Source organism: Schistocerca cancellata, chromosome 2 (assembly GCF_023864275.1).
Source record: "Schistocerca cancellata isolate TAMUIC-IGC-003103 chromosome 2, iqSchCanc2.1, whole genome shotgun sequence".
NCBI lineage: Eukaryota > Metazoa > Arthropoda > Insecta > Orthoptera > Acrididae > Schistocerca > Schistocerca cancellata.
Window position 1 is genome coordinate 600,823,586 of NC_064627.1, and position 27,387 is coordinate 600,850,972.

Consider the following 27,387-nt stretch of genomic DNA (forward strand, 5'->3'; position numbering starts at 1 on the left):
GAACTAAAAAGCGTACCAACCTGAACCCTGAACAAACGATGAAACAAGAACTGGCGAATAAAAACTGGGAGTGGGCCCCGAAGACCCCACTCATTAAGTTTAAGTAAGATATGATGGTACCAAGCTGTGTCCTAGGCCTTGCGAAGGTCGAAAAATACTGCAACCAAATGGCAGCGCTGGGAAAAAGCCTGCCAAACTGCAGATTCCAAGCGAAGTAAGCGATCGATCGGAGACAGACCCTCTCGGAAGCCACACTGGGAAGGGGACAATAGATCACGAGATCCGAGGACCCAACTGAGCCAACAGGCTACCATTCGTTCAAGTAATTTGCAAATGTTTGTCAGACTTATTGGCCAATAGCCTTCGACAAACAGGGGGTTCTTACCAGGCTTAAGGACAGGAACCACAACGCTATCCCTCCATTGAGAAGGGAAGTCACCATGGAGCCAAATACAGTTAAACAGCCCGAAAAGATGTTGCTCTTGTGGAGCACTGAGATGTTGAAGCAGTTGGTTATGAATGGAGTCTGGGCCAGGGGCTGTATCATGAGAAGAAGATAGTGCGGAAAGAAGTTCCCATTCAGTAAAAGGTTTTTTATAAGATTCTGACTGACAAGGGGTAAAACATAAGGTGGAAGCTTCGGCCCGCTGTTTTTGGTGAAGGAAAGCAGTCGGATAGGAGGCTGATGCTGTTGCAAAATGGGTTGCAAGATTTTCTGCAAGAATCAATGAGTCTGCAAAGGCCATCCGGGAGGTGAAGGCCCAGAAGGGTAGACTCCTGATAGCAACCTTGGAGAGAACGAAGTGTAGCTCATACCCGTGACATAGGGACAGTATAACCAAGGGTAGAAACAAAGCATTCCCAACACATCTGTTTGCTCCAGTTGATTAAGTAAAGGGCTTTAGCGCGAAGGCGTTTAAAGGTAATAAAGTTGGCAACGGATGGGTGCCTCTTAAGGTGTTGCAAAGCTCAACGGCGATCATGGAGGGCAATGGCAATGGCGGTACTCCACCACGGGACTTGCCAGCAGCAAAATGGTCCAGATGAGCACGGGGTAGCAAGGCTAGCAGCATGAACAATCTCATCAGACACGCCACATAGGACATCATCAATACAACCCGACAAAAAGGGAGAAAAACCGACCTGTGCAGTATACGGAGGCCAATCAATGCATTGGAAAGACCAATGAGGTAACCTGTCCATCAGGAAGCGAGAGAATCAATGGGAAATGGTCAATATCACAAAGATCGTCGTGTGGCGACCAGTGTAATGAAGGGAAGGAGAAGAAAGAAAAAGATCAATGGCAGAAAAGGTACCATGACCAGCAATGACATGAGTGGGGGAGCCATCATTAAGAAGGGACAAGTCATGGTCTGCAAGAAACTAGTCTATGAGAAGACCCGACTAGATCGAATTGCACTGCCCCACAAGGGAAGTTGAGCATTAAAAACCCCGAGGAGGAGGAAGGGAGGGGGAAGTTGCTGAAGAAGGGCAGTTAAGGCAGCAGGTGTAAGAGTCCTGTCAGGAGGGAGATAAATATTGCAAATTGTGACCCCCAGAGTCCAGGTGGACCCTAACATCAACCGCTTCCAATGTAGTTTGAAGAGGAATCCACGTACTAGCAACGTCTGTATGGACCAATGTACAAACTCCACCAGAGGCCCACAGGGGGCCAATCCGATTTCAACAGAAAGCACGGAACCCACGTAGGGTCGGTGAGTGATCATCAGTAAAATGTGATTCCTGCAGAACCACACAAGCTGCAGAGTAAAACAAAATAAGGGATGTCAAATCTGGAAGGTGACAGTAATATCCATTACAATTCCATTGTATAACCACAGAACTGATTCAAATTGGGGGTGAACAAGCTAAAGCCAGTCATGCCACTGGGTCACCATCTGTCACTGACAAGGAGAGGGCGACATCCATGAACAGCAGGTCAGAGTCAGGTTGCAAAGGTGGGGACGCGACCTCTGGTGACACCAGAGGCTCCTTGTCCTGGGACTTATGTTTCTTCTTCTTTTCTGTTTGAGATCGAGGAGGGCTGTGCTGCAAAAAGGAGCCAGCTGCAGATCTGGAATGGAAAGAGAGCGGGCGACCTGGGGGCCCACAGACCGGGGTTCTCATGGTCGCCTTGTGGCAGCAGACCTTTGGCCTGAAAGGTGCTGGGAAGGGGGGGTCCCGGCACCTGGAGGGGAGGGTGTGGGAACCACAGGGGAGGGAAGAGGGGAGGGGTTCCGGACTGGGGTAAGGAAGCGGGAGGAAGGGGTGAAGATGTAACTAAAACATAGCTAGACATCATTGACACAGGATGAAGATGTGCATACTTCTTACAAGCCTCAGTGTAGGTTAGACGATCGAGGGACTTATACTCCTGTATCATCTTTTCCTTCTTATAAGCCGGGCAATCCGGTGAACGTGGAGAATGATTGCCATGAGAATTAACACACACAACACGGGGAACACAGGAACTCCCCTCATGGAGGGGACGTCCAAAGTCACCACAGAGAGGGGTCTGCGAACAACGGGAAGACATATATCCGAAACGCAGGCACTTAAACCATCTCATAGGTGGTGGGCTGTACGGCTTCGCATCACATCGATAAACCATAATCTTGACCTCCTCAGGGAGGGTATCCCCTTCAAAGACCACGATAAAGGCAGCAGTATCAATGCGATTGTCCTCTGGGCCCTTCTGAACACGCTGAACAAAGTGAATACCCCGCCGTCCTAGATTGTTCCTTTGTCCCTTAGTTCCTCATCAGTTTGAAGGATGAGGTCCCTGTGAAAAATTACACCTTGAACCATATTCAAAAACTGGTGGGGGGTAATGGACACAGGAAATGTGCTAAGATGGTCACAGCCATGAAGGGCCGCAGACTGGGCAGCTGAAACACTTTCCATCAACAACAAACCCGACCACATCTTGCTCAGAGAGTCCACTTCGCCAAACTTGTCCTAAATGTGTTCCACAAAAAATAAAGGTTTCGTATTGGTGAAAATATCTCCCATCAGTCCTGGTGCAAACCAGATAGCGGGGGAAAGGTTTCGCTCCTAGCCAACGAGCCTGACCCTCCTCCCAAGGGGGTAGCCATGGAAGGGAACACCGAAGGGGCAGAAGCAGCAGCAGGAAAAGAATCCTTTTCATTCAAAGAGATGGCTGTAGGAGAACAGCCACAGTTCTGGACCGGTGTGAGTCATTTGCATAGCGTCCGCCCTGATACCACCCCCTCCTATCTGGGGCTCTCCTCACGGATGCCACCCAGCCACAGCAAGGGCCATTTGGCACGGCAGCCAGTGCTGAGAGTTCCGATGCTCCAGGATGACAAGTAACCACTCCTAGCCTTACATGAGGTGGTCACAGCTCAGGTATCAGAAGTGTGATCCCTGTGTGTTCAGGGAGCTCAACCAAAAGGGTACATAGCGACCCCACCACATGGGCTGGCTGCCGTGCTGGCTATGGACCCTAGCATCAGACAACGACATGAAGGAAAAGATGGAAGGAAAGAGGAGGGCACACGCCGGAGACACTACGTAAGGTGCTCTTCCCCAAATGGCTCACACTATGGAATAGAAATTTAGTAAAGTATGTCAAACCTCAGAGGGGGACCAGATAATGCTAAAAGGATGAGGTGATTATGCAACAAAACCAAATTGCACAGCCAACATAAACAAGGACACCAAGAGAGGAGAGGGTGGAGGGGAAGGAGCAAGGAAAGGACAGGAAAGGAAAGGACAGGAAAGGAAAGGAAAGGAAAAGAAAGGAAAGGAGGGGAAGGGACAGGAAATGCAGCCTGAGAAAGAAGGAAGGCTGCAATAGCTCAGGGCCCCATCCTGACCACGCACGGACTCACAAAAGGACCGTGAGCCCCCCTGAGGGGGGATACACATTTGGGTGGGTGCCGACAAGATGTTCTAGTGTGATTGAAACAATGACACTGGTAGCAGCGCATCGGGTTCGGAATGTACGGCCGGACGGTGATAATTTCATAGCCTGCTTTGATCTTGGATGGAAGCACCTCTCTATCAAAGGTGAGGAAAAGAGTCAGTGGGCACTAAGAAGAAATCTACCTTTTTCATTACATGATGGATGGAAATGACACCCTGTTCAGAGAGGTAAGACTGGATTTTGGCCTCAGTTAGACCATCTAGCAGCCTGGTGTAAATTACGCCACAGGAAGAATTCAAAGTTCTATGGGCCTTGACACGAATAGGGTAGCCATGGATTAGTGAGACAGCAAGCAGTCTCCAAAAGAAAAGTGCCATTCCATAAACAAGAGCATGATTTCCCAGGGCCGGCAATTGCATCAATACCATTTTGAATAATAAATGGATTGAGTGTGGCAAAGCACTGCCAGTCTTCAGTACATGAGACCATGAGGAACCATGGTGTAGCGGGAAGGGTCTTTGAATCATTAGCCTCATTACATTTACAGGTCACAGACATGGATTGAGAAAATGAGTGACTCATTGCGAGAAAATCCCACACGATTGCAAGCGTCTCTGATGGCACGATCCTTCCAACTGGGGGCTCCCTTCACAAGGAGGCACATCCACCTTAGGTGATTGTTCACACCTCCCGAACACCTGACGGAGGGACCTATCGGCAATTTGGGAAGGTTACAGCTCAAGCAATCACCCCTCCCTAGGCCTGGCCTGTACCAGGGGGTATGTGTGAATCCTACCTGTCGACCTGGAGCTGGGAATTGAGCATTACCAAGTCACCTGTTATGCATCATACGCGTGGGTCAGCCTTCAGGAGTGCATAGGGAGAAAGAAGAAAAAGAGGAACCTCAAACACTGAAGCAGAGGAATGTGAGGAGACGGGACACAAAGAAAGGAAAAAGAGAGCAAAAAACAAAGGTGGGACTGTTCTTACATCAGCAACAGACAATGCGAACATTCCCAATAACATCCTAGGCATGTTCCCCAAGGGAGGGGAAAAAAGAGGATAGACATGCAGCATGGAAGTGAAAAAAATGCTGCAAAGGCTGGGGCCCCGTGGTAGCCAAGCACGAACCCGCCAGAGTTGCGTGCCCCGGGGGAGGGGGAGGTCACAGGAGCTAGAATACTGTAAGTTTGTATTCAAACAGAATAGCTAAAATGAGAAATGAATCCATTGTGCCTTGTAGTGTGGACCTTTGCTAAAATAAGAAGAAGATGTGAGAAGATCAGCTTCTTTCCTACCACATGCTGGGAACCAAATATAGAAAGTATTTTAAAAAGGTAAGATATCATATTTGGAACACATCTAGTTTCACAAGGTGCTTTATGTGAAACCAATATGAAACTGTTTGTTATGAGAGTACTTGAATGCCTTTATAGGATGAGAAACATCAATGGGTGCCTGTGACAGAGAGGTGCCCAATATCTTGGACATCACGAGAAGCTGCTGTGCCCTCTCAGTGAACAGTGGCCACAAGCCATTACTTGCTTATAACCTTAGAAACCTCATGTTTGATATATCTACATCGGCCACAACTTTCAGTTTCCTGTGCTGCTTACCTTCATGCACAACCCAAGAGGCTTGTGTTAACTTATGGAACTATACAGCTATGATGAGCATAGTCCCCCCGAATGCAGACTTTTATTTTACACCATGCTGAATGTTGCTATAAAGTGAGGCTACCTAGAGAATGTAGAATAGCTTATCTCTCAGTAGCAAAATTTGTGTTACACAATAAATCAGTATAAACAAGAAAAGTTAAGAAAAAATTAACTATGTGTCTGAAATTGTCAATGGATGTAGTTTGACCAGTGAACATAAGATTTTTTGAACTGTGTAAAAATTTCCATTAGATATTCTTACGTCTAGAAGAGTTATTGCCATTTGAAGAGGACTTTCATATCCAAACAGAAGATAACTACCAACCTTTGGATCTGCAGTGATGATTTTGAATGCTTCCTTGACTTGCTGTGATGTTGCCCCCCCTCCAACATCTAGAAAATTTGCTGGTTCACCACCATGTAGTTTAATGATATCCATTGTAGCCATAGCTAATCCAGCACCATTCACCAAACAACCAATATCCCCTGTAAAATAAGATTAAAATTATATATGTCTTACATCGTACAATTTATCAAATTGTTTTTGAACTTACAATACTGCTCTTACAAAATCAACACCAAATTTTTCTACCTCTGATTCACTGTGAAATGTTAATTTACATTATTTTAATACACAGCTTCTTGCAGAGGTGTACTTTAGTTATATGATACCGCTTTACTCATTTTGAAACAAGCTAGTATGTAACAAAAAGTGACTAGAAACATAATTTGACAAGTAATTTGCAAAATGAACTACACACTTTATTACTGGTAACTTTTGTGGATTTAATTTTATTTACAAGACAACAAGGTTGTGAATAGTATCTGGTCCCTTCAGAGAGCTAGTTGACTGAATATTATGCTTGATGTTAAATTACAAAATGAAGTGATAAAAATAAAATAGTCTTTAATTCAAAGATCAAAATCTGCTGGTTAAAAGAACCTAGAGTAATTTGAAGATGCAGATATCACAGAAGAAAACATAATAAATTGTCTAGCCTTTACAATACTACAAACTAAACAGAGATGCACGGGGAAGCCTAAATAGAAAACTGACAAGAGATATTCTAAACCACATATGAAAAGGCAGCAATTTCAAAGAGATTTTGTGAGGATAAGAAGAAAGCTATCATAAAACTTACTACCAAGTTTATCCTCACTCCATAAGTGGGTAAGAAAAAGAAGAAGAAGAAGAAGAAAATAAACCTTGTTATATTGTCAGCAAGTGGAAACTGACGCAAAGAAATGCCAAGAATCTACTTTGATAACAAAATCTAAGCAACTCTGACAGAACAGCGGCATTTCATGTCTCCTGTATAATCATGAGCAAAGAGTATCATGATTTGTATCATCCTTAAACAACCTCAGCACCATATTTTTTCAAGCCTTACTTATTGCAATAACATTTCTTCTCGTTAGTTAATTTGGTATATAACTAATTTTTATTGCTCTTTCTTTCTATTGCTCTGAAATTTCTATTTTTACTGACTGAAAACAAAATTACCTTAGTTATGTAATGGAAAACAGCATCTTTGACTTTCTCCCTACTTATTTGGAGCCTGTTTAATTTTACTTTTATTTAGATAGCTTATTTTATCATACTGTGTATGGCAACAACTCTGTCCCAAACTTTGCCCTTTATTTGAAAGGGTCAACAGAAGAAAGTGCTAACCCAGAAGACCATGTTTTGAGCTACTTTTTGTAATATGCGTGGCTAAATTCAAGAAATAACAAACACAATAAGATGTATGCAATATACAGGATGATCATATTGGTCCTTACTAAATTAAGCATTAACATTTTCTTCCACTTCATATGGAATGTTACTCTGTATGTACTGTACTGCATACAGATTAGACTCCAAACTATCTGGCCTCCTTAAGATCATAATACTTCTCTGTGAAAATTCATTTATTGTACGTACCGTACCTTACCAAAGCTTTAGCAACATGGCACTGGCTACAATGCTGTGTGGCATGTTTTTTGCATCTTTTGTCATCCTGGCAGTCACATTTATAAGGTCATACTGAACTGTTAATATTGAAATTCTGAGAAACATTCTTCAACAAATGATACTCAGGTGCCCTCTTCCAGCATTCACAAACAACAATGAACACATGTAGATAGCAGCTCTGTTGGCAGCCCTGTGTTCTTTCTTTCTTCAGTTGCAATGCCAGACATCCAAAGTGGGTACATAGTTCAACTGTTGTCTTGTGTGATCCTTTGTGTTTTAATTAAATAGTCCAAAATGAATAATAAAAGAAAGAAAAAAATACCTATTCTGACTATGGATCCAGAAACTATGTGCATCTGGATACAGTGGTAGCAGTCAAAATACTGTGCTTGATTAATAGGGTAGGAAAAGTACTGTAGGAGACTGGAAGAAAAACCAAGCAGAAATTGAAAAGTGGAGTGCCACCCAAGCTAGTGGAAATGGAATGAAAGGAAGGAAGATGATGCTGAAAGGTTAGCATAAACACGTCGTTGAAGCTTTATATGTATATAATCACGAACATTTTAAGAGAAAAAGGTTTGCCCATTACTAGGCTGATACTGCAGGAAAAGTATTGCAATTTCAGTGGCAAATGGATAGAGAAAATTAATAATTTACTGGAGTGATTTATGGTGGAAAAAACTATTTAATATTTGCCAGATTATCAATAGTGGAGAGGCTTCATTTGTTGACAAACAGTCTGTGCTATTGTTTGAACACTACCTTTCAAAGTTAATTGATGAGAACAGAATTTCTGGTGAACAGTTACACAACTGCATTGAGAGTGGTTTAAATTACAACATGCTCCCTATGAAAATGTTTGCTTAAAAAAAGGGGGGGGGGGGGAGGGGGAGCTGCTGCACACAGGCACAAGAAAAGCAAGGAATGAGTTACCATATTGCCTTGCAACAATGCAACTGGCAATCACAAGTTTAGGCCTCCCATACACTACACTCACCAAAAGAAAACACAGAAATTCAGAAATCTTTAATGTGTGGTTCCAAAATGAATTCGTATCAGCTGTAGAGAAACATTTGAAAGACAATTTACTGAGGAAAGCTCAGCCACTTCTTGACAATGTGTCTTCACATCCTGCCAGTGGCAACCTCACAGATAAAAAATCATTATTTTTACCATCAAACTGACTGTTCTCTCAGCTGATAGACCAGGGCGTCCTTGAAAAGCTAAAGAAGTATTATCACTGCCATCTTCTCAGTGTGTTGATATCGCCAGTTCATAATAATGGAGACTGCCTAACCATTCCGAAGCATCTGAAGAGATTCTGAACATACACTCCTGGAAATGGAAAAAAGAACACATTGACACCGGTGTGTCAGACCCACCATACTTGCTCCGGACACTGCGAGAGGGCTGTACAAGCAATGATCACACGCACGGCACAGCGGACACACCAGGAACCGCGGTGTTGGCCATCGAATGGCGCTAGCTGCGCAGCATTTGTGCACCGCCGCCGTCAGTGTCAGCCAGTTTGCCGTGGCATACGGAGCTCCATCGCAGTCTTTAACACTGGTAGCATGCCGCGACAGCGTGGACGTGAACCGTATGTGCAGTTGACGGACTTTGAGCGAGGGCGTATAGTGGGCATGCGGGAGGCCGGGTGGAAGTACCGCCGAATTGCTCAACACGTGGGGCGTGAGGTCTCCACAGTACATCGATGTTGTCGCCAGTGGTCGGCGGAAGGTGCACGTGCCCGTCGACCTGGGACCGGACCGCAGCGACGCATGGATGCACGCCAAGACCGTAGGATCCTACGCAGTGCCGTAGGGGACCGCACCGCCACTTCCCAGCAAATTAGGGACACTGTTGCTCCTGGGGTATCGGCGAGGACCATTCGCAACCGTCTCCATGAAGCTGGGCTACGGTCCCGCACACCGTTAGGCCGTCTTCCGCTCACACCCCAACATCGTGCAGCACGCCTCCAGTGGTGTCGCGACAGGCGTGAATGGAGGGACGAATGGAGACGTGTCATCTTCAGCAATGAGAGTCGCTTCTGCCTTGGTGCCAATGATGGTCGTATGCGTGTTTGGCGCCGTGCAGGTGAGCGCCACAATCAGGACTGCATACGACCGAGGTACACAGGGCCAACACCCGGCATCATGGTGTGGGGAGCGATCTCCTACACTGGCCGTACACCACTGGTGATCGTCGAGGGGACACTGAATAGTGCACGGTACATCCAAACCGTCATCGAACCCATCGTTCTACCATTCCTAGACCGGCAAGGGAACTTGCTGTTCCAACAGGACAATGCACGTCCGCATGTATCCCGTGCCACCCAACGTGCTCTAGAAGGTGTAAGTCAACTACCCTGGCCAGCAAGATCTCCGGATCTGTCCCCCATTGAGCATGTTTGGGACTGGATGAAGCGTCGTCTCACGCGGTCTGCACGTCCAGCACGAACGCTGGTCCAACTGAGGCGCCAGGTGGAAATGGCATGGCAAGCCGTTCCACAGGACTACATCCAGCATCTCTACGATCGTCTCCATGGGAGAATGCAGCCTGCATTGCTGCGAAAGGTGGATATACACTGTACTAGTGCCGACATTGTGCATGCTCTGTTGCCTGTGTCTATGTGCCTGTGGTTCTGTCAGTGTGATCATGTGATGTATCTGACCCCAGGAATGGGTCAATAAAGTTTCCCCTTCCTGGGACAATGAATTCACGGTGTTCTTATTTCAATTTCCAGGAGCGTATTTGCATAAGTGGGGGAATATTGCAGCATGGTAGGGGGCTAAGGGAGGGAAACAGTTATCTATCAGAGACTTTTTAAAAGCCTCACAGCTGTATGTTTCATCTTCTTTGTTGAGTCTGGCTTTTCACATGTGAAAAGCCAGACTTTACACTTTACACACACTTTACACTGCACATCATTTTATATTTCCTGTAATAATTTTATGAAGAATGTAGTATTTACTTAAACACTTATAACTAGGATATATTGTTTAACAAGTCAGAAAATGTTAACAAAACTGCATTCGGTATAAAAAAAAGGTGTTTCAAATGGTAGAGCTGAGGCCAGAAGAGAATTTATAGAACTCCTGTCAATCTGGCTCTTGCTATCCAATTTCAACTTCCACAACATTAGTCTGGAGTCTACACTTTTACCATACACCTAAATCCTTCAGTGTGCCTTCAAAACTCTAATCATAGCTGAATAACACATTTAAATAAGACCCGTGACGGCTGTAAATATGCAGTACTTTTAAGCTGTAATTGAAGACACTTCATTCTTGATCAATATTGCTAAGGGATATAAAAGCCAGTTTAACATTCCTCTTTTTCCCTTTTACCACTGCATAGTAAGTCTAGAACAAGCAGTTCACCAAACCCGCCTGCATTAGTTATCCAAACATGCACACAATCTTTTCCAGAGTATTAGATCAACTGGATGTTGAACTTTTAACACTACGATCACACTGAAATAAACAATCAATATCACTATTATGCAAAGTGCTGTAAGCGCCGAGTTTCTCGTAAAAAGATGTAGAACAATATCTCCTGAGCCAAGAGCCATAATTCTTCCAATTAGATCAGCACCTATTCAAGTTCCACTACAACAAAAAAGTCCCTGTGGGAGCCCTTGATTAGCGAAGGTTGTCCTTGTCAAAATCCCTTCACGGTGGTTTAGCTGAGAGGTCAATGGAAATATTAGATGGTGCACATATAGCTGGTTCCTCCATGGTGGGTGATATCCTCGACAGTAAAATCACCATCAGCAAAGATTTAACTGCCACTTTCTTTGATTTCAAACAATGTTCAGGTCACACTTTCCTAACTTATGGGAGGAGTTGCTTGCAAAGGTAAAGAGGGCAGCTTTGTGGGCTTCTGATGGTGTGCACTGGTATGTGACTGAGGTTCCAAGACTTTTGCTGATGGCTTCCAAATGATTTTGGGTTCAAGTATAGCTTTACCCCCCACTGGTACATCGACTAGTGTACATACTCGTGCTTTAATCTGCGGCCTGGGGTTGTGGTAAGACATCACAATTAGTGACTGGCTTCTTAAGGGCCAACACAAAGAAGTAGCGAACACTGGAAATTGCCAAAGCTTTTTTAGCTTCATCACAGGGTATGTGTCTTGTGACTTCCAACACCTTATAATTTTCTGTCCCATTACAAACCATAGTGGTACGACCAAACCTGACACCTGAAGCATCACATTCTGTGGGGAACAAACAGTCTAACCTTATGATGGATACAGGCTGCAACAATAGGTTCAGGTAATTCTGGAGTGTTGAACATTATAACTAATGGTGTAATTTTTTCAAATGTGCCACGGATTCTCCTCCCACATTTCTACACTTCCATGACACCCATACTTTTCCATTCTTCAGGCAAATCCTCAGGTTTCACCCCCATTATATCAGGGCAGGTAAACATGCCTCTACAGAAGTTAAGGGTATTCTGCAACTCAGCCACAACAGGGTAGTCGTCTAAGGTCTAGCATTCCAGAAGCTTAGATCCACAATTTGATGAGGGAGGTTCAACTAGAAACGTTGCACTATGAAGTCATTTAAATCTTTTTAAGGACCCAGCAATAAGCTCTAATGCCTTGTGAATATAAAAAGGTAAAACCTTCCCAAAGTTACCATCTGCCCTCTTAATTATGAAGGAAGTACTATAATTCTGAGACTACTTCTCAGGCAGACTGGCCAACTGAGCTCACTCTGTTGGGTGGTTATAGGTACTACCTGACAGTACACTCATCCCATCAGGAGTAGACATGAATTTAAGTAATTCCATAGGGATCCCACAAGCCATTATGGAAACAAATGTCAACCCAGACAAAGCTCTGTGCACCTGAGCAAGCCTTATACAACAGGAGGGCAGCTGGTGCCCCAGAGGTTGCCTGCTAGAGACCGTTTCACTTCTAACAACCATTCCCCTCATCAGCACATAGCACATCTCAAAGGTTGAGGAAGCTGCCCCCCCTCCTTTTTCTTTTTTTTTTTTTTTTTCCTAGGAGTGTACCTTCTTCGCAGTACAGGTTGTGAAATAAAAGGCCCCATCTCCAAAACACAGATAATTCCACTGCCACATCCAACAATGGTACTTGAAGAATGCCCAGAGTTTACTGTAACAGACGTCTTGTGGCACTGGCCAGCCCCAGCAGAGAAACCCAGGTCGCAATATCTGTACGCAACCACTGCTGGCGGAGCTCCCTGCAGATGGGAGGTGGGATTGGGGGTGGGGTGGGGGGGACGACGACCCAACCACAGATCCTCCTTCCCTGGATACTCTTTGTCAGACCCCTCCGCTGAAGCCTGTCAGGCCTGGTTGACCATGCCAGCAGCTATACTATCACGACCATAGCCCTCAGCATCACTGAGGTAATGAAAACCCTCCTGCCCTGCATTAAAGGTGTCAGTCAAGTTGGCTTGTGTAACATGAAGGGCATCAGTCTGGCACGGATCGCAGGGCCCCAATGTACTCTGGCAAGCCTGCTAGGCTCTGCTCCCACCATCCTGGCACAGCTCGCATACTTCAGTGCAGGCTGAACTCGCAAAGCAAGTGGATAAGCTACAGAGCCCCTCAACATGTCATCCCTGGCTAGCAGTGTCACTGACTCTGAAAGCAATGAGAAGGAATACAAATCGTTAATCATTGGAAATCAAGTGTTTTCTGAGGTTTTCTTATAATAAACTGTTGTCATATACTTTTCTGCAGTTCTGTATCAGAAAGAATTTGTTGTGATCCAAAGAGTAAATCATTTTCTCTCTGAAGTCTAGCATTTGCACCTTGCACAATGTGTGATTATCTGGCACATATGGTTGTTAACAATATGTAATTGTTTGAAAAATAAAGTAATAATTGTTGTTAACATTTTTGCTTAGCAAGCGACCAATTTTGGGTGGCACACAAGACAAGGAGAGCACCTTGGGTTTCTGATATGAAACTACTACATGGTCGAGGATGGCAGTAAAGTCCTTCAATGATCAGCCAGGAAGTTGTGAAAATAGTTTGCTTTGAGGTACAGTACATCCGCAGAGGTTTTACCTGTCTCAGATGAAGAATCTAGCTGACAAACAATATGACAACTATCATTACAATTTTATGAAGTGCCACTGAACAAGGGGAACCGATGTCCACTGCACTATTTTAATTTTTACAATTTAAGCACGTGTGGTTTAATGTGGATGTAATCTGGCAAGAGCTACTGCAATCACCAACTGGTAATGAGCAAACTTTGAAAATGCTTCTATCTCAGAATAATAGAAAGCTACTGCATCTATCTTAATAAGTCAACATGTGAACGTCTCTAATCTGGAAAGGGAGAAGGACTCTGAGGAAACACACAAAAGAAAAGATTTTCGAATGAAATGTTTGTCCTTTGTTAAATTTGGGCGTCTGAGAATGAAACACTTGAAAATATTTGCGTGTGTTTTGAAAATAAGATGATACTATCTAACAACAGGACAGAACGACAACAATGACCCAAATAACTTGCCTTACTACTGGAAATTGTGGTATAACTACTTCCAAACTTTTGTATGCTGGCATGTAAAATTTATGCCATTCCTGCTGCACGTTTATTTTGAGAAATTAGTTAAGTAGCCCACACCAAGTGTAAATGATGACGAAAACATACTATACCTCTTAGTGACAAACAATCCTGAGCAAATGGAGAGCATCTTGACGGATATAGGAATCGGTAACCAAAAGATGCTTGTAGCGAGACTGATATATACCATCCAAATTCACAAAAAACAAATGGAAAACATATTTAAAACAGCAGACAAAATTGTCTTGGAGCATCCTAAGACAAAGTCTCCATTCCTCCTGTATTAATTATGCAAGTGTCAACTAGTTAATTCAAAGAAGTACTGGTGGTAACAGTGTTTTATACGAAGTAAATACACATACGCATCAAATCCCCCATGGTACACAAAATACTCACATAAAAAAAAATTTTTTTACATCACCCCGGTTCCCAGAAGTCCTGAAGACAGATGATGACAGTGGATGTTGTATCACACACACAGTCCCTTTGACTGGTCAGAGACGTCACTAAACCCGCCTAAAGATGTGAACAACCATGCATAAGCAGCACCTATTAGACAAACGGGGTCTGACAGCCGATCAGTTCCAGTCATTCCATCACGATGGAGGTACAAAGCTCGTGTTGTCTATATTTCAACCATGCCTAGATGGTCAATACTGCAGTTCGATAGCGTCCGCATTGTTACTTTGTGGCAGGAAGACCTCTCAACAAGAGAAGTGTCCATGCGTCTCCGAGTGAATCAAAGTGATGATGTTCGAATATGCCTCGCTCAGGCTGCCAAAGGGCTACTACTGCAGTGGATGAACGCTACCTAACGCTTATGGCTCAGAAGAACCCTGACAACACCACCACAACGTTGAATAATGCTTTTTGTGTAGCCACAGGATGTCGTGTTACAACTGAAAATGTGCGCAATAAGCTGCATGATGTGCAACTTCACTCCCGATGTCCATCTCTGCAACCACGACACCATGCAGCGCGGTACAGATGGGCCCACCAACATCCCGAATGGACCGCTCAGGATTGGCATCATGTTCTCTTCACTGATGAGTGTCACATATGCCTTCAACCAGGCAATCGTCGGAGACGTGTTTGGAGGCAACCTGGTCAGGCTGAACGCTGTAGACACACTGTCCAGCTAGTGCAGCAAGGTGGAGGTTCCCTGCCGTTATTGGGTGGCATTATGTGGGGCCGACGTACGCTGCTGGTGGTCATGTAAAGTGCCATAACGGCTTTAAGAAACGTGAATGCCATCCTCTGACTGATAGTGCAACAATATTGGCAGCATTTTGGCGAGGCTTTTGTCTTCATGGATGACAGTTCGTGCCCCCATCATGCACATCGTATGAATGACTTCCTTCAGGATAACAACATCGCTCGATTCGAGGGGCTATTATGTTCTCCAGACATGAACCCTATCGAATATGTCTGGGATAGATTGAAAAGAGCTGCTTACGGACAATGTGACCCACCAACCACTCTGAGGGATCTATGCGCCGAATCCCCATTGAGGAGTGGGACAATCTGGACCAACAGTGCCTTGCTGAACTTGTGAATAGTGTGCCATGATGAATACAGGCATGCATCAATGCAAGAGGACATGCTACTGGGAATTAGAGGTACCGGTGTGTACAGCAATCTAGACCACCACCTCTGAAGGTCTCACTGTATGGTGGTACAACATGCAATGTGTGGTTTTCATGAGCAATAAAAAGGGCAGAAATGATGTTTATGTTGACCTCTTTTCCAATTTTCTGTACAGGTTCCGAAACTCTCGGAACCAAGTTGATGCAAAACTCTTTTTGATGTGTGTATATCAGAACACTGTTGCAGAAGCAGCAAAAAAGCATGTTAGATTTGGAAGAATGTAAAATCTGGAAGATAGGCAACAGTTTCTGGATGCTCTAAACTTTGTGCGGACCTCAATGGGAGATGTTTTTAATAGGTTCCACAACAAAACTGTCTTGAAATCTGGCAGAAAATCCACAAAGATTCTGGTTGTACGCTAAGTGTAGCAGTGGCAAGGCACAATCAATGCCTTCACTGTGTGATAGTAGAAGTGCTGTAACTGACAAAAGTGCAAGTAAAGCAGGGTTATTAAACACAGTTTTCCAAAATGCAATCACAAAATATGATGCACAAGTACCTCAAAATTCCAACAACGACAGCTGCCAACATGAGTAATTTAGAAGTAGATACCCTTTATGTAATGAAGCAACTTCAGTCACTCAAACACAAGTCTCTTGCAACAGATTATAAAGCAGTTCGGTTACGTTCAGAGTCTACAGATGAAATACCTGCATTTTTAGCACTTACACACAACCCGCCACTCTATGAAAAAGCCACATTTAAGGACTGGAATGTTACAGGGATGCTACCAATACACAAGAAAGGAAATAGAAGTAATCCATTGAATTACAGACCCCTCTCATTGACGCTGATTTGTAGCAGGATTCTGGAACACATACTCTGTTCCAACTTAATGAAACATCTTTCAGAAAATGTAATGCTGACACACAACCAGCATGTCTCTTCACTCATGCGAAGTAATGATACTATGGATAAGAGATCTCAAGGTGATTCCACATTTCTAGATTTCCAGAAGGCATTTCTTCACAAGTGGCTTCAATCAAACTTCGTGTCTCAATCATCATCTCAGTAATACATTTGGATTTGTGTTTTCCTGTCACAATAGTCACATTACACAGCAACTGATAGGCTGTAGATTCACTGAACACTAATGGATTACAGCCACTAATGCCATAAATTGTAATCATTGCAAAAAAAAATATCGTGGGGAAAGTGAACCAAAGACTTATTGGCAGAACACTGATAAGGTGTAAGAAAATTACTAGAGAGACCACCAACACTATGCTTGACCATCCTCTTCTGGAGTAATACTGTGCAGTATGGGATCCTGTGCAGTATGGGATCCTTACCCAGTTTGATAAGACAGAGGGGATCAAAATGGGGCAGCTCATTTTGTGTGATCATGAAGTAAGGAAGAAACTACCACGGATATGATAAGGTAGGTGGGGTGGCAATCATTAAAACAAAGTCTTTTCTTGTTGTGACTTAATCTTTTCACAAAATTCCAATCCTCCCCTTATTCTTCACAATGGCAAAATGTTTTGTTGACTCCCAACCACACAGGAAGAAATGACCACTGCAGTAAGAGATGTCAGAGGTCTCAGAGAAAGATTTAGGTGTTCTGTTTTCCCATGTGCTGGTAAAGAGTAGAGAAGGTCAAGAAATAGTGTTGTTCTATGAACCTTCTGTAAAACATGTAAGTGGTAACTGCAGAGTAATAGTGTAGGTGCAGATTTAACACCTTGGCAGAATGTAATTTCAGCCACACAGGACTTATCATATCAGGCAAAAGCAGTAAAATAAATTCTCAAAATGTGAAAGGCATTCTATTTTTCTACAATTACTTGTTGAGGCTATCACCAAAATTTTTACTGTAAAATTTATTTTAACATTAATTTTTATTTTCAAGTTTTATGTGTTGCAGAAAGTTTACAAGAAAAAAACGCTGTCTGCTTATTGAGTTGTTGCCTAGATGAAGTTTTTATGGCAGCTAAATTTATAGTGGGAATATTTTTTAATTATATTTTGTTAAATCTCTTGTGTGGAAATATAGAAGTACATGTGACTGCTTATTCTGTGGCGAAACACCTCTAAGCTTTAGCTCATGCTACACACTTTGGTAGATTAACTGAAACTTTATGAGCCTTCAACATATGGATGAGATGCAACTAATAGAGTGAGTGTTGTACCCTTGGCCTGGCCGGGGCTCATTACCTGTGGGGTGGACAGTCCACTCTGTTGTGACAGGCCAGCCCTCCGTGACACGATAGCAGTCTGCAGTCATCACTCTGGTCACTATCCATCTCCTTATGCAGATAACAGCATTGGGATTTTAAGCCTCACAACTGCTGAGCAGTGTGAAAGGTGCCCTCTGACTATCCTTCTGGAGACAATCACACTCCAACTGAATGTTGAAAATCTTACATTGGACAAACACAGTGCTCTGTTTGCCTATGTTTTACAGAACATATTGAGAATGTAAGGCTAAGACAGAAAAATAAATCTGCAGTGGCCGAGCATAGCTTAATGAAAAAGTACGTGCTTGATTTTGAAGAGACAACTGTCATCTCCTCAGCTAATGGTTTCTGGGCCAGCATTATGAAGAAATCAACTGAGATACAAGTGATGATGAATCTCACTCATCGAGACGAAGGCTTTGCCCTCAGTACAGCTCAGCAAACAACCTTTGAACCAAGATGATGGAACGGGCTGCTGTCGGCATTATGTAGGGTAATGCTGGATGGTAGACATCACATGCCAACTACATAATCTATTGGGTCATTATTAAAATGCTGTGAAGTCGTGTTTGCAAATGTTAAATGCTTGTCATTGGTACCTATTCAAGGAGACAGTCTGTGACAGGTCAATACCTCTCCAGAAGATGGAAAGGGAGAGTAGCCTTTCCAGAAAGTTGCACTCATACTATGAACTTATTTGGCAAGAAATCCATGATGATTTTATTGCTTAACAATTTTATTACTATCTAAAGATGTGAGAATTTGTGTATTGATGTACTTTTACTCTCTATCATCCATTTACAAACATCTTAAACAACAACGTGGCAAAGTGAACAGCCCTTAACAGTTTGTCCCACATCACAAAAGCAAATACTAGGATCTGAGCACTATCCACCAAACATTTAAACAAATTAAAGAACTTTTCAATGCAGAGCTTTTGGATACTTAGCAATGAAACTACATCATTTGCAAAATATAGAGTGAGTCCACTTTTCCTGAAAGAAGTTTCCATGGCCAGCCGTAAGAACTTTTACTTTAACTCATATTGCAATGACTGTCCTCTATCATAAATGTCATTTAAGTACAGAGAGCACATTTGGAAATCAAGATAAGCAGTTCATTCAACATTCTGATCATGTGTATGATATGGTTGACTGGCAGGGGTGGTCAACTCTTTCTCTATTAAAATACCAGTTATGGGTCAATCCATACAAAGTGGTCCGAGAAAAAAAATAATTGGTTGCTTAACCATCTCAAAAAAATTTGCTGGGTAAATTCATCAATGTTTAGCAGTCACAAAAATATTTTTTAAAAAATTTATTGTTTATAATTTTGAAATGGCGAGCATATTTGTTCCAGGCCACATGCGTTTTTTCGTATTTGCAAGCATCTACATTTTTTACAATTACTCAGTAGTGGATTGTCCTAATCCTTTCAGACAAAATGTATTTAGTTCAACACACTCTGGGCTACAATTTAACATCATTATCACTTAGCTGAATGTATTCTTTAATATATTTTTAATAGTTCAAAGTTATCAGCCACAAATTAAAAACTCAATTTTTTAACAATAGTTTTCCAAAGAAAGATTAATTTCTCAGCTTTAATATTTTTTCTGTTATTACACTGTATAGTATAGTTACTTTTTATAAAGTATCAATGGTGAGCAGCCTACACATAAAAAATACACTATTTTTAAAAATGGATTTTTTTTAATTTTTCCATTTTGTGGCCAGCAATTATCTTTGTTAGGGGACCAGATAAAACTCTGAAAATTTCACAATTAATAGACCTTTATGATATCAAACTTATGCATAAATTTCAACTTTGTGATTCAATTGGAAGTTATGGGAAAAGAATTACAAACACGAGTCAAAAATACATTTTTTAACATATGTGATATCTAGGCTTATGGAATAAAATATATTAGCAACAGTATATAATTTAATCATATCTATGATTACTTACTATTTTTTATTGAAAATAAGCCTACTAATTACATTATATTGTTCTCTTTTTATTTGTTTATAGTAAATCGCTCATTGGACATTTGACAAATTTGTTCACTCAGTTTGGGTGTTAGATTATAAGTTTGCCCAGTCACAGTTGTAAATTCCATGGGAGACAGCTTCCTTAGTACATTTTTAAGTAACATTCAAACTTGATCCTTCTCTATTTTTTTGAAAGATGTCCTTGGTCCTGGAGGGTGATAAAATACAACATGAACATCTTGGTTTTGACAGTCAATATTATCAACTTCGCCAATCCACCACCGATCATTGTAAACCCAAGCCACTATGTCTTCATTTTGAAGAACCAGTTGTACAAGTATTCCACACTGATGAAGTTCACTATCAGGCGAAGTTGATGTGATCTTACACTTCAGTAAGTTGTGTGAATGCGGTACAAAACAATGAAAAGATCGAGTGCCTTTAATCTTCTGACAAGTGTTGTATATTTCCTTCAAGACACTGTCGTAGACTTCTTGTATTTCCTCACATTGTACAAAAACGTAGGTAATTCCTTTGATTTTTTTTTTACAGGATTCAAACAGTTCTTGAGACGTTATGATATGATTGTCATCAGTCCGCTGCAGACTTGCTTTTGCGACAGCTCATTTTGTTGTACCCCCAAAAGCATTCTTCCCCTGTCACGAAGTGAAAAAGTGCCATTCTACATCAAACCGAAAATCTTCTTTATGAAATATGTTAATAATTGTTTTTGTTTTTATATTGACTTGCTGCCCCATCTAAAAAGTAAATTAGATTTTTTATGGAAGGGTGGTGCTGTTAAATGTACTTTGTTAATTTTAGTTGAAAAATGTGCACTGCTGTAGTGTTGTGTTCAAGGTAGTCACTTACGACAGAAAAGCTGTGGCTCATTAGTTTATCTTCATCTTCGTAATAGAATACAAATGAATGAACTGTGGCCTGTTTGTTTACCCAGTGGTGCCCTTGTGCTTCATCTTTAACAACAAAGGAATAATTTTCCAAAAAGTCAGCAAGAACTAAGCATTCATCAGCTGCCAAGGTTTGCTTTTTGTCTTTCAAAAATTTACTTTGAGCTTTTGCAATAAAATGATGCATTTTAAGATTTTCAAGGTTAGCCACCAACACTTGCATACCATAACTTCCAAAAGGTCTTTATAATCAACTGTAAGACTGGCCCCATCTATCATCAACTTTACATTCTGATGATACAAACAAACAAAAACATTTTGGGTGACAGATGCCCCTGCAACAATACACCATCTTGGTCTCAACTCTCAAAACTTTTGATCTTCCAATTTTAATGTCAGGATTTTCTTTTTGAAATTCAGTGAATAGTTCTTTTAAATTACAATAGTTCTTTTAAATTACACAATATTAACCCTTGTTGTCTTTGAATCTTAGAAACATTTTCTTTCACAGAAACACAGTCTTTTTTGCCAGAGATCAAACGGCTGTTATTGTTATCATGATAATACTTAATAACTTTACTGACTGTGTTTTCATCTACCAAATTAGATGCACTTTTCTTTTGTAATATAGGTAAAATTACCTGTTTTTTTGGTAATTGCCTTGTTAACTTAAAAAGACATTCTGGCACATTAAATTCATCACTAACTTCTGCTCGACTCCAAGAATTTGGCAGTAAACTGATAATTTTATCCTCTTTGTTTGAAGTACTGCATTTAGTTTTTCTATCAAATCATCATATTCGGTTGGTGAAGTTTTAGAACTTCCATTTGTTTTAGCACAAATTGTATTTTGAAATGAAACTTTTAAATTATTTTTGACTGTAGCTGTCACTTTCTCAATTTTTGTATTCAAGGCACTTAGTCTTTTATCTTGACTTAGTTTTCTAATTTTACTAGCAGGCGATATACCCAGGATTTCACGAGCTGTATCTACTTTTTTAATGGTTACTGATAAGTCACAAAATTCTGTATCTGAGGTTTCACTATTCTTTCTGTTTTGAATTAGAAGTATCTTAGACTAACATGTTGGACACAATGATTTTCCTGGTATGAGATTGACAAAACGGCTTTTATTTTTAGAATAATAATCAAATGTTATTTCTCACAGATCTTTTGTTATAGGTTTCTTAAGTTTCGCAAAAGGGTCCACGCAAGACCAACCAAAAAGGTGATGAAATTTTTTTTTTAAGTATTTCATTTCATGGTACTTGCATGTTGATTTTGACCTCTGTGCGGACTCTTAAGTAAAACAACACTTTTCCTTCTTCACTGTAATCGTCGATTAAAGTAATATCTTTAGAATACACTCCATACACAGTTTTATGACATGCTTCATTAATAATAACACCAATGGAACACTGAGACACCATTTTTCAACTGACACTTCAAGAACTTCTAACTAAATAAGTGTGAGTAGACAATTGTTGGTGTAAGGGGGAAGACAACAATCAGACTTTTATATGCTTGCAGATGCAATTGTTAGCCTGCTGAAAGAATTACCACAGCATTGTTTCGACAAATAATCATTAGCTAGTGTAATGTGGTGTGTTACATTATGCAATTGGTATACTTTATTTGATTAGCCTACCAGATATCGCATATGTTAAAAAATGTATTTTTGACTAGTGTTCGTAATTTTTTTCCCATAACTTCCAATTGAATCTCAAAGTTGAAATTTATACTCAAGTTTGATATCTACAGGTCTATTAACTGTGAAATTTTCAGATTTTTATTTGGTCCCACAACAAAGATATTGCAGGCCACAAAATGGAAAAATTAAAACATCCATTTTTTTTAAATAGTGTATTTTTTAAGTGTAAGCTGCCCACCATTGATACTCTATAAAAAGTAACTATACTATACAGTGTAATAGCAGAAAAACTATTAAAGCTGAGAAATTAATCTTTCTTTGGAAAACTACTGTTCAAAAATTGAGTTTTCTTAATTTGTGGCTGATAACCAAACTATTAAAAATATATTAAAGAATACATTCAGCTAAGTGATAATGATGTTAATTTGTAGCCCAGAGTGTGCTGAACTAAATGCATTTTATCTAAATGGCTTAGGACAATCCACTACTGAATAACTGTGAAAAATGAAGATGCTTGCAAATACGAAAAACACAAGTGACCTGGAACAAATATGGCCACCATTTCAAAATAATAAATAATAATTTTTTTTAACACTACTAAACATTGGGGACTTCACCAAGCAAATATAAAATTTTTCTGAGATTGTAAGCAACCAGTGCTGGACCACTTGGTACGGATTGACCCTTATGCGATAACAGGAAACTACAATGAATAAGCAAATTGTAACAATGCAGAATGACTACACTAAACAATAAAACTATCAAATCTGTGAATTCAAACAGAAATCATGTGTTCATGACACTGAATACAAAAATTTTGTAGGGTTGAGTTTTAAGGGAAGTCGGTTTTTACCATCAAGTGCTATGTAGTTTAAGGAATGCTTTGCAGCTTCTACTTCCTTTTCATCCTCTTGTGTCCAGTCTCTAAGAGCGAACAATTCTTTCTGCCTGAAATCGGCATTGTCATCAAACCTCATTTTTGCATCCAGGCAATAAACTGAAACAAACAGGTGTTTCAAGGTGTATCAGTGTCCTGTAGACAATGGTGGAACAAATAACATTAAGCAACATGAATACTTTAATATACCACAGAAACACTTTCTTCCAGGTTGTGTTGCATTACACAATTTCAATTAGTTTTAAGTAAGAAACAACAACGATAAAATAGAAATCAAAGAGCATGAAAGGTCAACAGTGTCTAACCTTCTTTCTGACTTTAACACAGTATTAATAGTGTGTTTAGTTTCTACTAAAGCACATTACTTTCATTAAATAAGTGAGACTTATTTTATTGCAGAGATAAAGCAATTCTTTTTTTTTTAAATAATTTAGTTACTACTGTCATGATGACATCAAATCAATGACACAAATTTCGGCAGTAAAGATATATAAATGGATTGTGACAAAATATGAAGTTCTTACTGATTAATAAAATTTGGCTAAACTAACCACAAAATACTGAGATCAATGGTATAGGGAGTCCAGTGTGTAGCCTAGTGATTAAGTGTGGAAGAGACTTACAACAAATTGTGAAGATTTAATGAATGCTTGTTTACATTTATCATTACTAAGCAAAGTATTTGCACACAGCATAAAATGAGTTAGTCTAATAAGCACAATAGTTATGGAAATAAAAGTTTACTATATGTAACATGAACTAACAATCATTACAAATTGATTTTCATCTTGTCAGAGCAATTTCGTGCAACAGATACAACAAGGAAGGAAATCCAGAGCATGTGAAATGAAACTGCTCCTCAGTTCACGATAAGAGCAAACTCTAAAATCTTAGGCAAAGGACAGATTACTACTCATTCTAAAGATGACATGTTTAGTTGTGGACAGGCACAATTAAAAGACTGTTACATGTACATAACTTTTGGCCAAAGACCTTTTCAGAAAAGGAAATATAGAAACATTCACACACACAACCACCATCTCTGGAGGGGGTGGGGGGTGGGGGGGGGGTACGGAGAGGGGAATGGGAAGTGGAAAAGGAAAGGACAAGGGAAGGTGAAAGACAGGTGGGTGCATTGGCAGAGGGCGGCACATAATGAGGGTGAGGGGATGTGGATATGGAGGAGGTGATACGACAGAGGGGTGGTTACTGTTAAGTCGATGGTAGGCTGCCATAGGCTGAGGCAGAGACAATTTCACGAGTGGAGAATGTGTTATAAGGATAGCTCCCATCTCCGCAGTTCAGATAAGATGGTGGTGGAGGATCCAGATGGCCTGGGCTGGAGAACAGTGACTGAAATCATGCAGGTTGTGTTCTACTGTAATTCATGCCACAGGATGGTCTACATCGTTCTTGGTGACAGTTGTGGTCACCATTAATCATGGTTGACAGCTGGTTGGTAGTCTTATCAATATAAAATGCTATGCAGTGGTTGCAGCAAAGCTGGTATATGACAAGGCTGCTTTCACAGGGAGCCTGGCCTGTGATGACGAATAGGAAGTGCTGGGTGGATGGACTGGGCATGTCTTGCATCTGGGTCTTCCAGAAGGATATGATTCCTGGGGCACAGGGACAGATTAGAATGTTGCTGCGGTTGGGTGGGCGATGGAACACCACTTTAGGAGGTTTTGTTGCATCTGTTTGCAGACTATGCCTGGGGGATAGTGACCATCCATGAAGGCCTTGGTGAGGCCTTCAGCTTACTGGGTAATGGAGTTCTTGTCACTGTAGATACTCGTATGCCATCCCCAGGTAGCCAGGCTGAATGGGAAGAATGTTTTAGTATTGAAGAGATGGCAGCTGACAAAATGCAGGTTCTGTTGGTGATTGGTGGGTTTAATGTGGAGAGAGACTGTAATGATAAAAAGGGGACCTGATTGTAGATTAATGTTGCCCCCTCAGTAGATGCACCACTGATACATTAGCTGGAAATGTTCATGTAGAATTGTACCTCTCAAAAAAAAAAAAAAAATAAAAAATAAAATAAAATTAAAAAAAGGGGGGGAGAGGGGGGAGGGGGGGGGAGAGAGAGAGAGAGAGAGAGAGAGAGAGAGAGAGAGAGAGAGAGGTCTTCAAATGTGCACACAAAATCATGTAACATATATATGTACAAAATCTGATTCACATCACTAAAGACCAGGCCTCATTACAGACCAAAAATGTTTACCCAGGTCACCTTGTACTCACATTTGATGGATAAATTTAAATTACACTTTGTCAAAAGGATGTGAATAATGAATTAACTGGCATGCAAAGAAATTTTCCTATAGCAGATCAACAAACTGTCTACAAGGTATGTGAAATATGATAGTTCATTAAGGTATAGTGGCATAATAATAAATGAAAAGCACCAGTTTGCTTTTGTTCTACACTATTATTTTTATTGCTAACCTGTTTTCGGCTTACAAGGCCATCTTCAGACATTTACTGAGTATTATCACCAAAGAAGTTAAATGTTAGCAGACAACATTGGAAGAGAAGTAACACATCTAGAGTGAAGTAGAAACATACAGTGAATAACATCTTTGCAATGAAATAGTAAAAACTGAACAGTACATAAATAACAATGGAGTTGACAGGAAAACCTTTAGCACAAAATAGGAATAGCATGCCTACATAACAGTTTCTATTAATAAACAAAACTAATGAAATAAGATAAAATTAGTACTAGACAAGGCTGCATCAAGAGGTATGAAACATGGGAAGTGATACACAACCAATTAAAAAAAAGAGACAGTTGTCAATGTAAATACGGAATACACGAGGAACTTAAGCAATATCAATAAGATAAACAGAAATTAGTAAATGCAGGAAAATTGAGGTGCTTGAGGGAACCTACAGTTTGAGAGTGCGGTGGTACTGCATTTTAACATTAACATTATAATCAAAGCAGTGGCTGTATACCAGTTTACATTAAATAAATGAGCAAAGTAAAATATGAACAGTACTTGATGAGACAACTACAAGGGGAGTTAAACATGGACAGTAATAGAAGTTCAAGTTAAAAGCAAACCCTTAACTATTGAAACTACAGCTTATGTGGAATACAAAGACAACTGCAACAAATAAAACAACTTAATGACTACAGGAAAATGGGAATATGTAGGAAGAGAGAGTGTGGGAAGTAATGAACAACAAAGATGATTATATGAAGTTTAGGAGAGGGGAAGTGTTGAGTTGTGTCTGGTCATTTAGGATGAGATCTGGACTGTGATCAAGATGTTTGTTAATTTCCAGGGCTTCCAGCAGGTTGAGTTTATGGCCTTTGTTTGCTAAGTGAAGTACATGGGACACTGGCTGGTAGTTGTGACCCTCACTCAGTACATGCTCAGCAAATGCAGAGTCTAAATTCTGCAACCTCCAGCTGCGCTCATGTTCAGCCAGCCTAGTTGATATGTCTCTGCCTGACTGACCAATGTAAAATTTGTCACAATCAGAACATGTGATTTTGTATACCCCACTGTTGGCTAATAACTGGATCTTGTCTTTGCTATTAAAAACACACTGGGCTGTGGTGTTCCTGACATAGTAGGAAACCCTATACCTGCAGGATTTCAGTGCTTTGGCTACAGTCTGTGATACCTGACCTAGAAATGGTAGAGTACACCATTTCTTGCAGACAGTGGATGGGTAAGCAGGTGGGGCATAGAGGAGGGGTATAATTTTCCGTTTTTGTTTCCTGTGCAAGATGTGTTCAATAAGAACTGGATTGTAGCCATTGGCTGAGGCAATAAATTTTATTGTATCTAATTCTGCTTTAAAATCATCTCTGGACGTGGGGATAGATATGAGACGGTGTACCATTGAGTGGAAAGCTGCATGTTTGTGAGCTATGCGGTGTTGTGAGCAAGAAGGTATTACTGTGTCTGTAGTAGTTGTTTTTCTGTAAATTTTGAAACAATGTGTGTGTGTGTGTGTGTGTGTGTGTGTGTGTGTGTGTGTGTGTACTGATGTCAATGGTGAGATCTAAGAAGTTTATGGATTTGTTGC

General features: G+C 40.9%; 1 protein-coding gene across 1 annotated transcript in view; it reads right to left on the reverse strand.

Moving 5' to 3' along the window:
• LOC126162246 (succinate--CoA ligase [ADP-forming] subunit beta, mitochondrial) overlaps positions 1-27,387 on the reverse strand; it is a 101,184-nt gene that overhangs the window by 26,480 nt on the left and 47,317 nt on the right. The window contains exons 6-7 of the mRNA XM_049918623.1: positions 23,293-23,436; positions 5,873-6,033 (exon numbers count right to left, since the gene is read on the reverse strand). Of these exons, the coding sequence (XP_049774580.1) occupies positions 5,873-6,033; positions 23,293-23,436 (305 nt within the window). The remainder of the gene's footprint in view (positions 1-5,872; positions 6,034-23,292; positions 23,437-27,387) is intronic.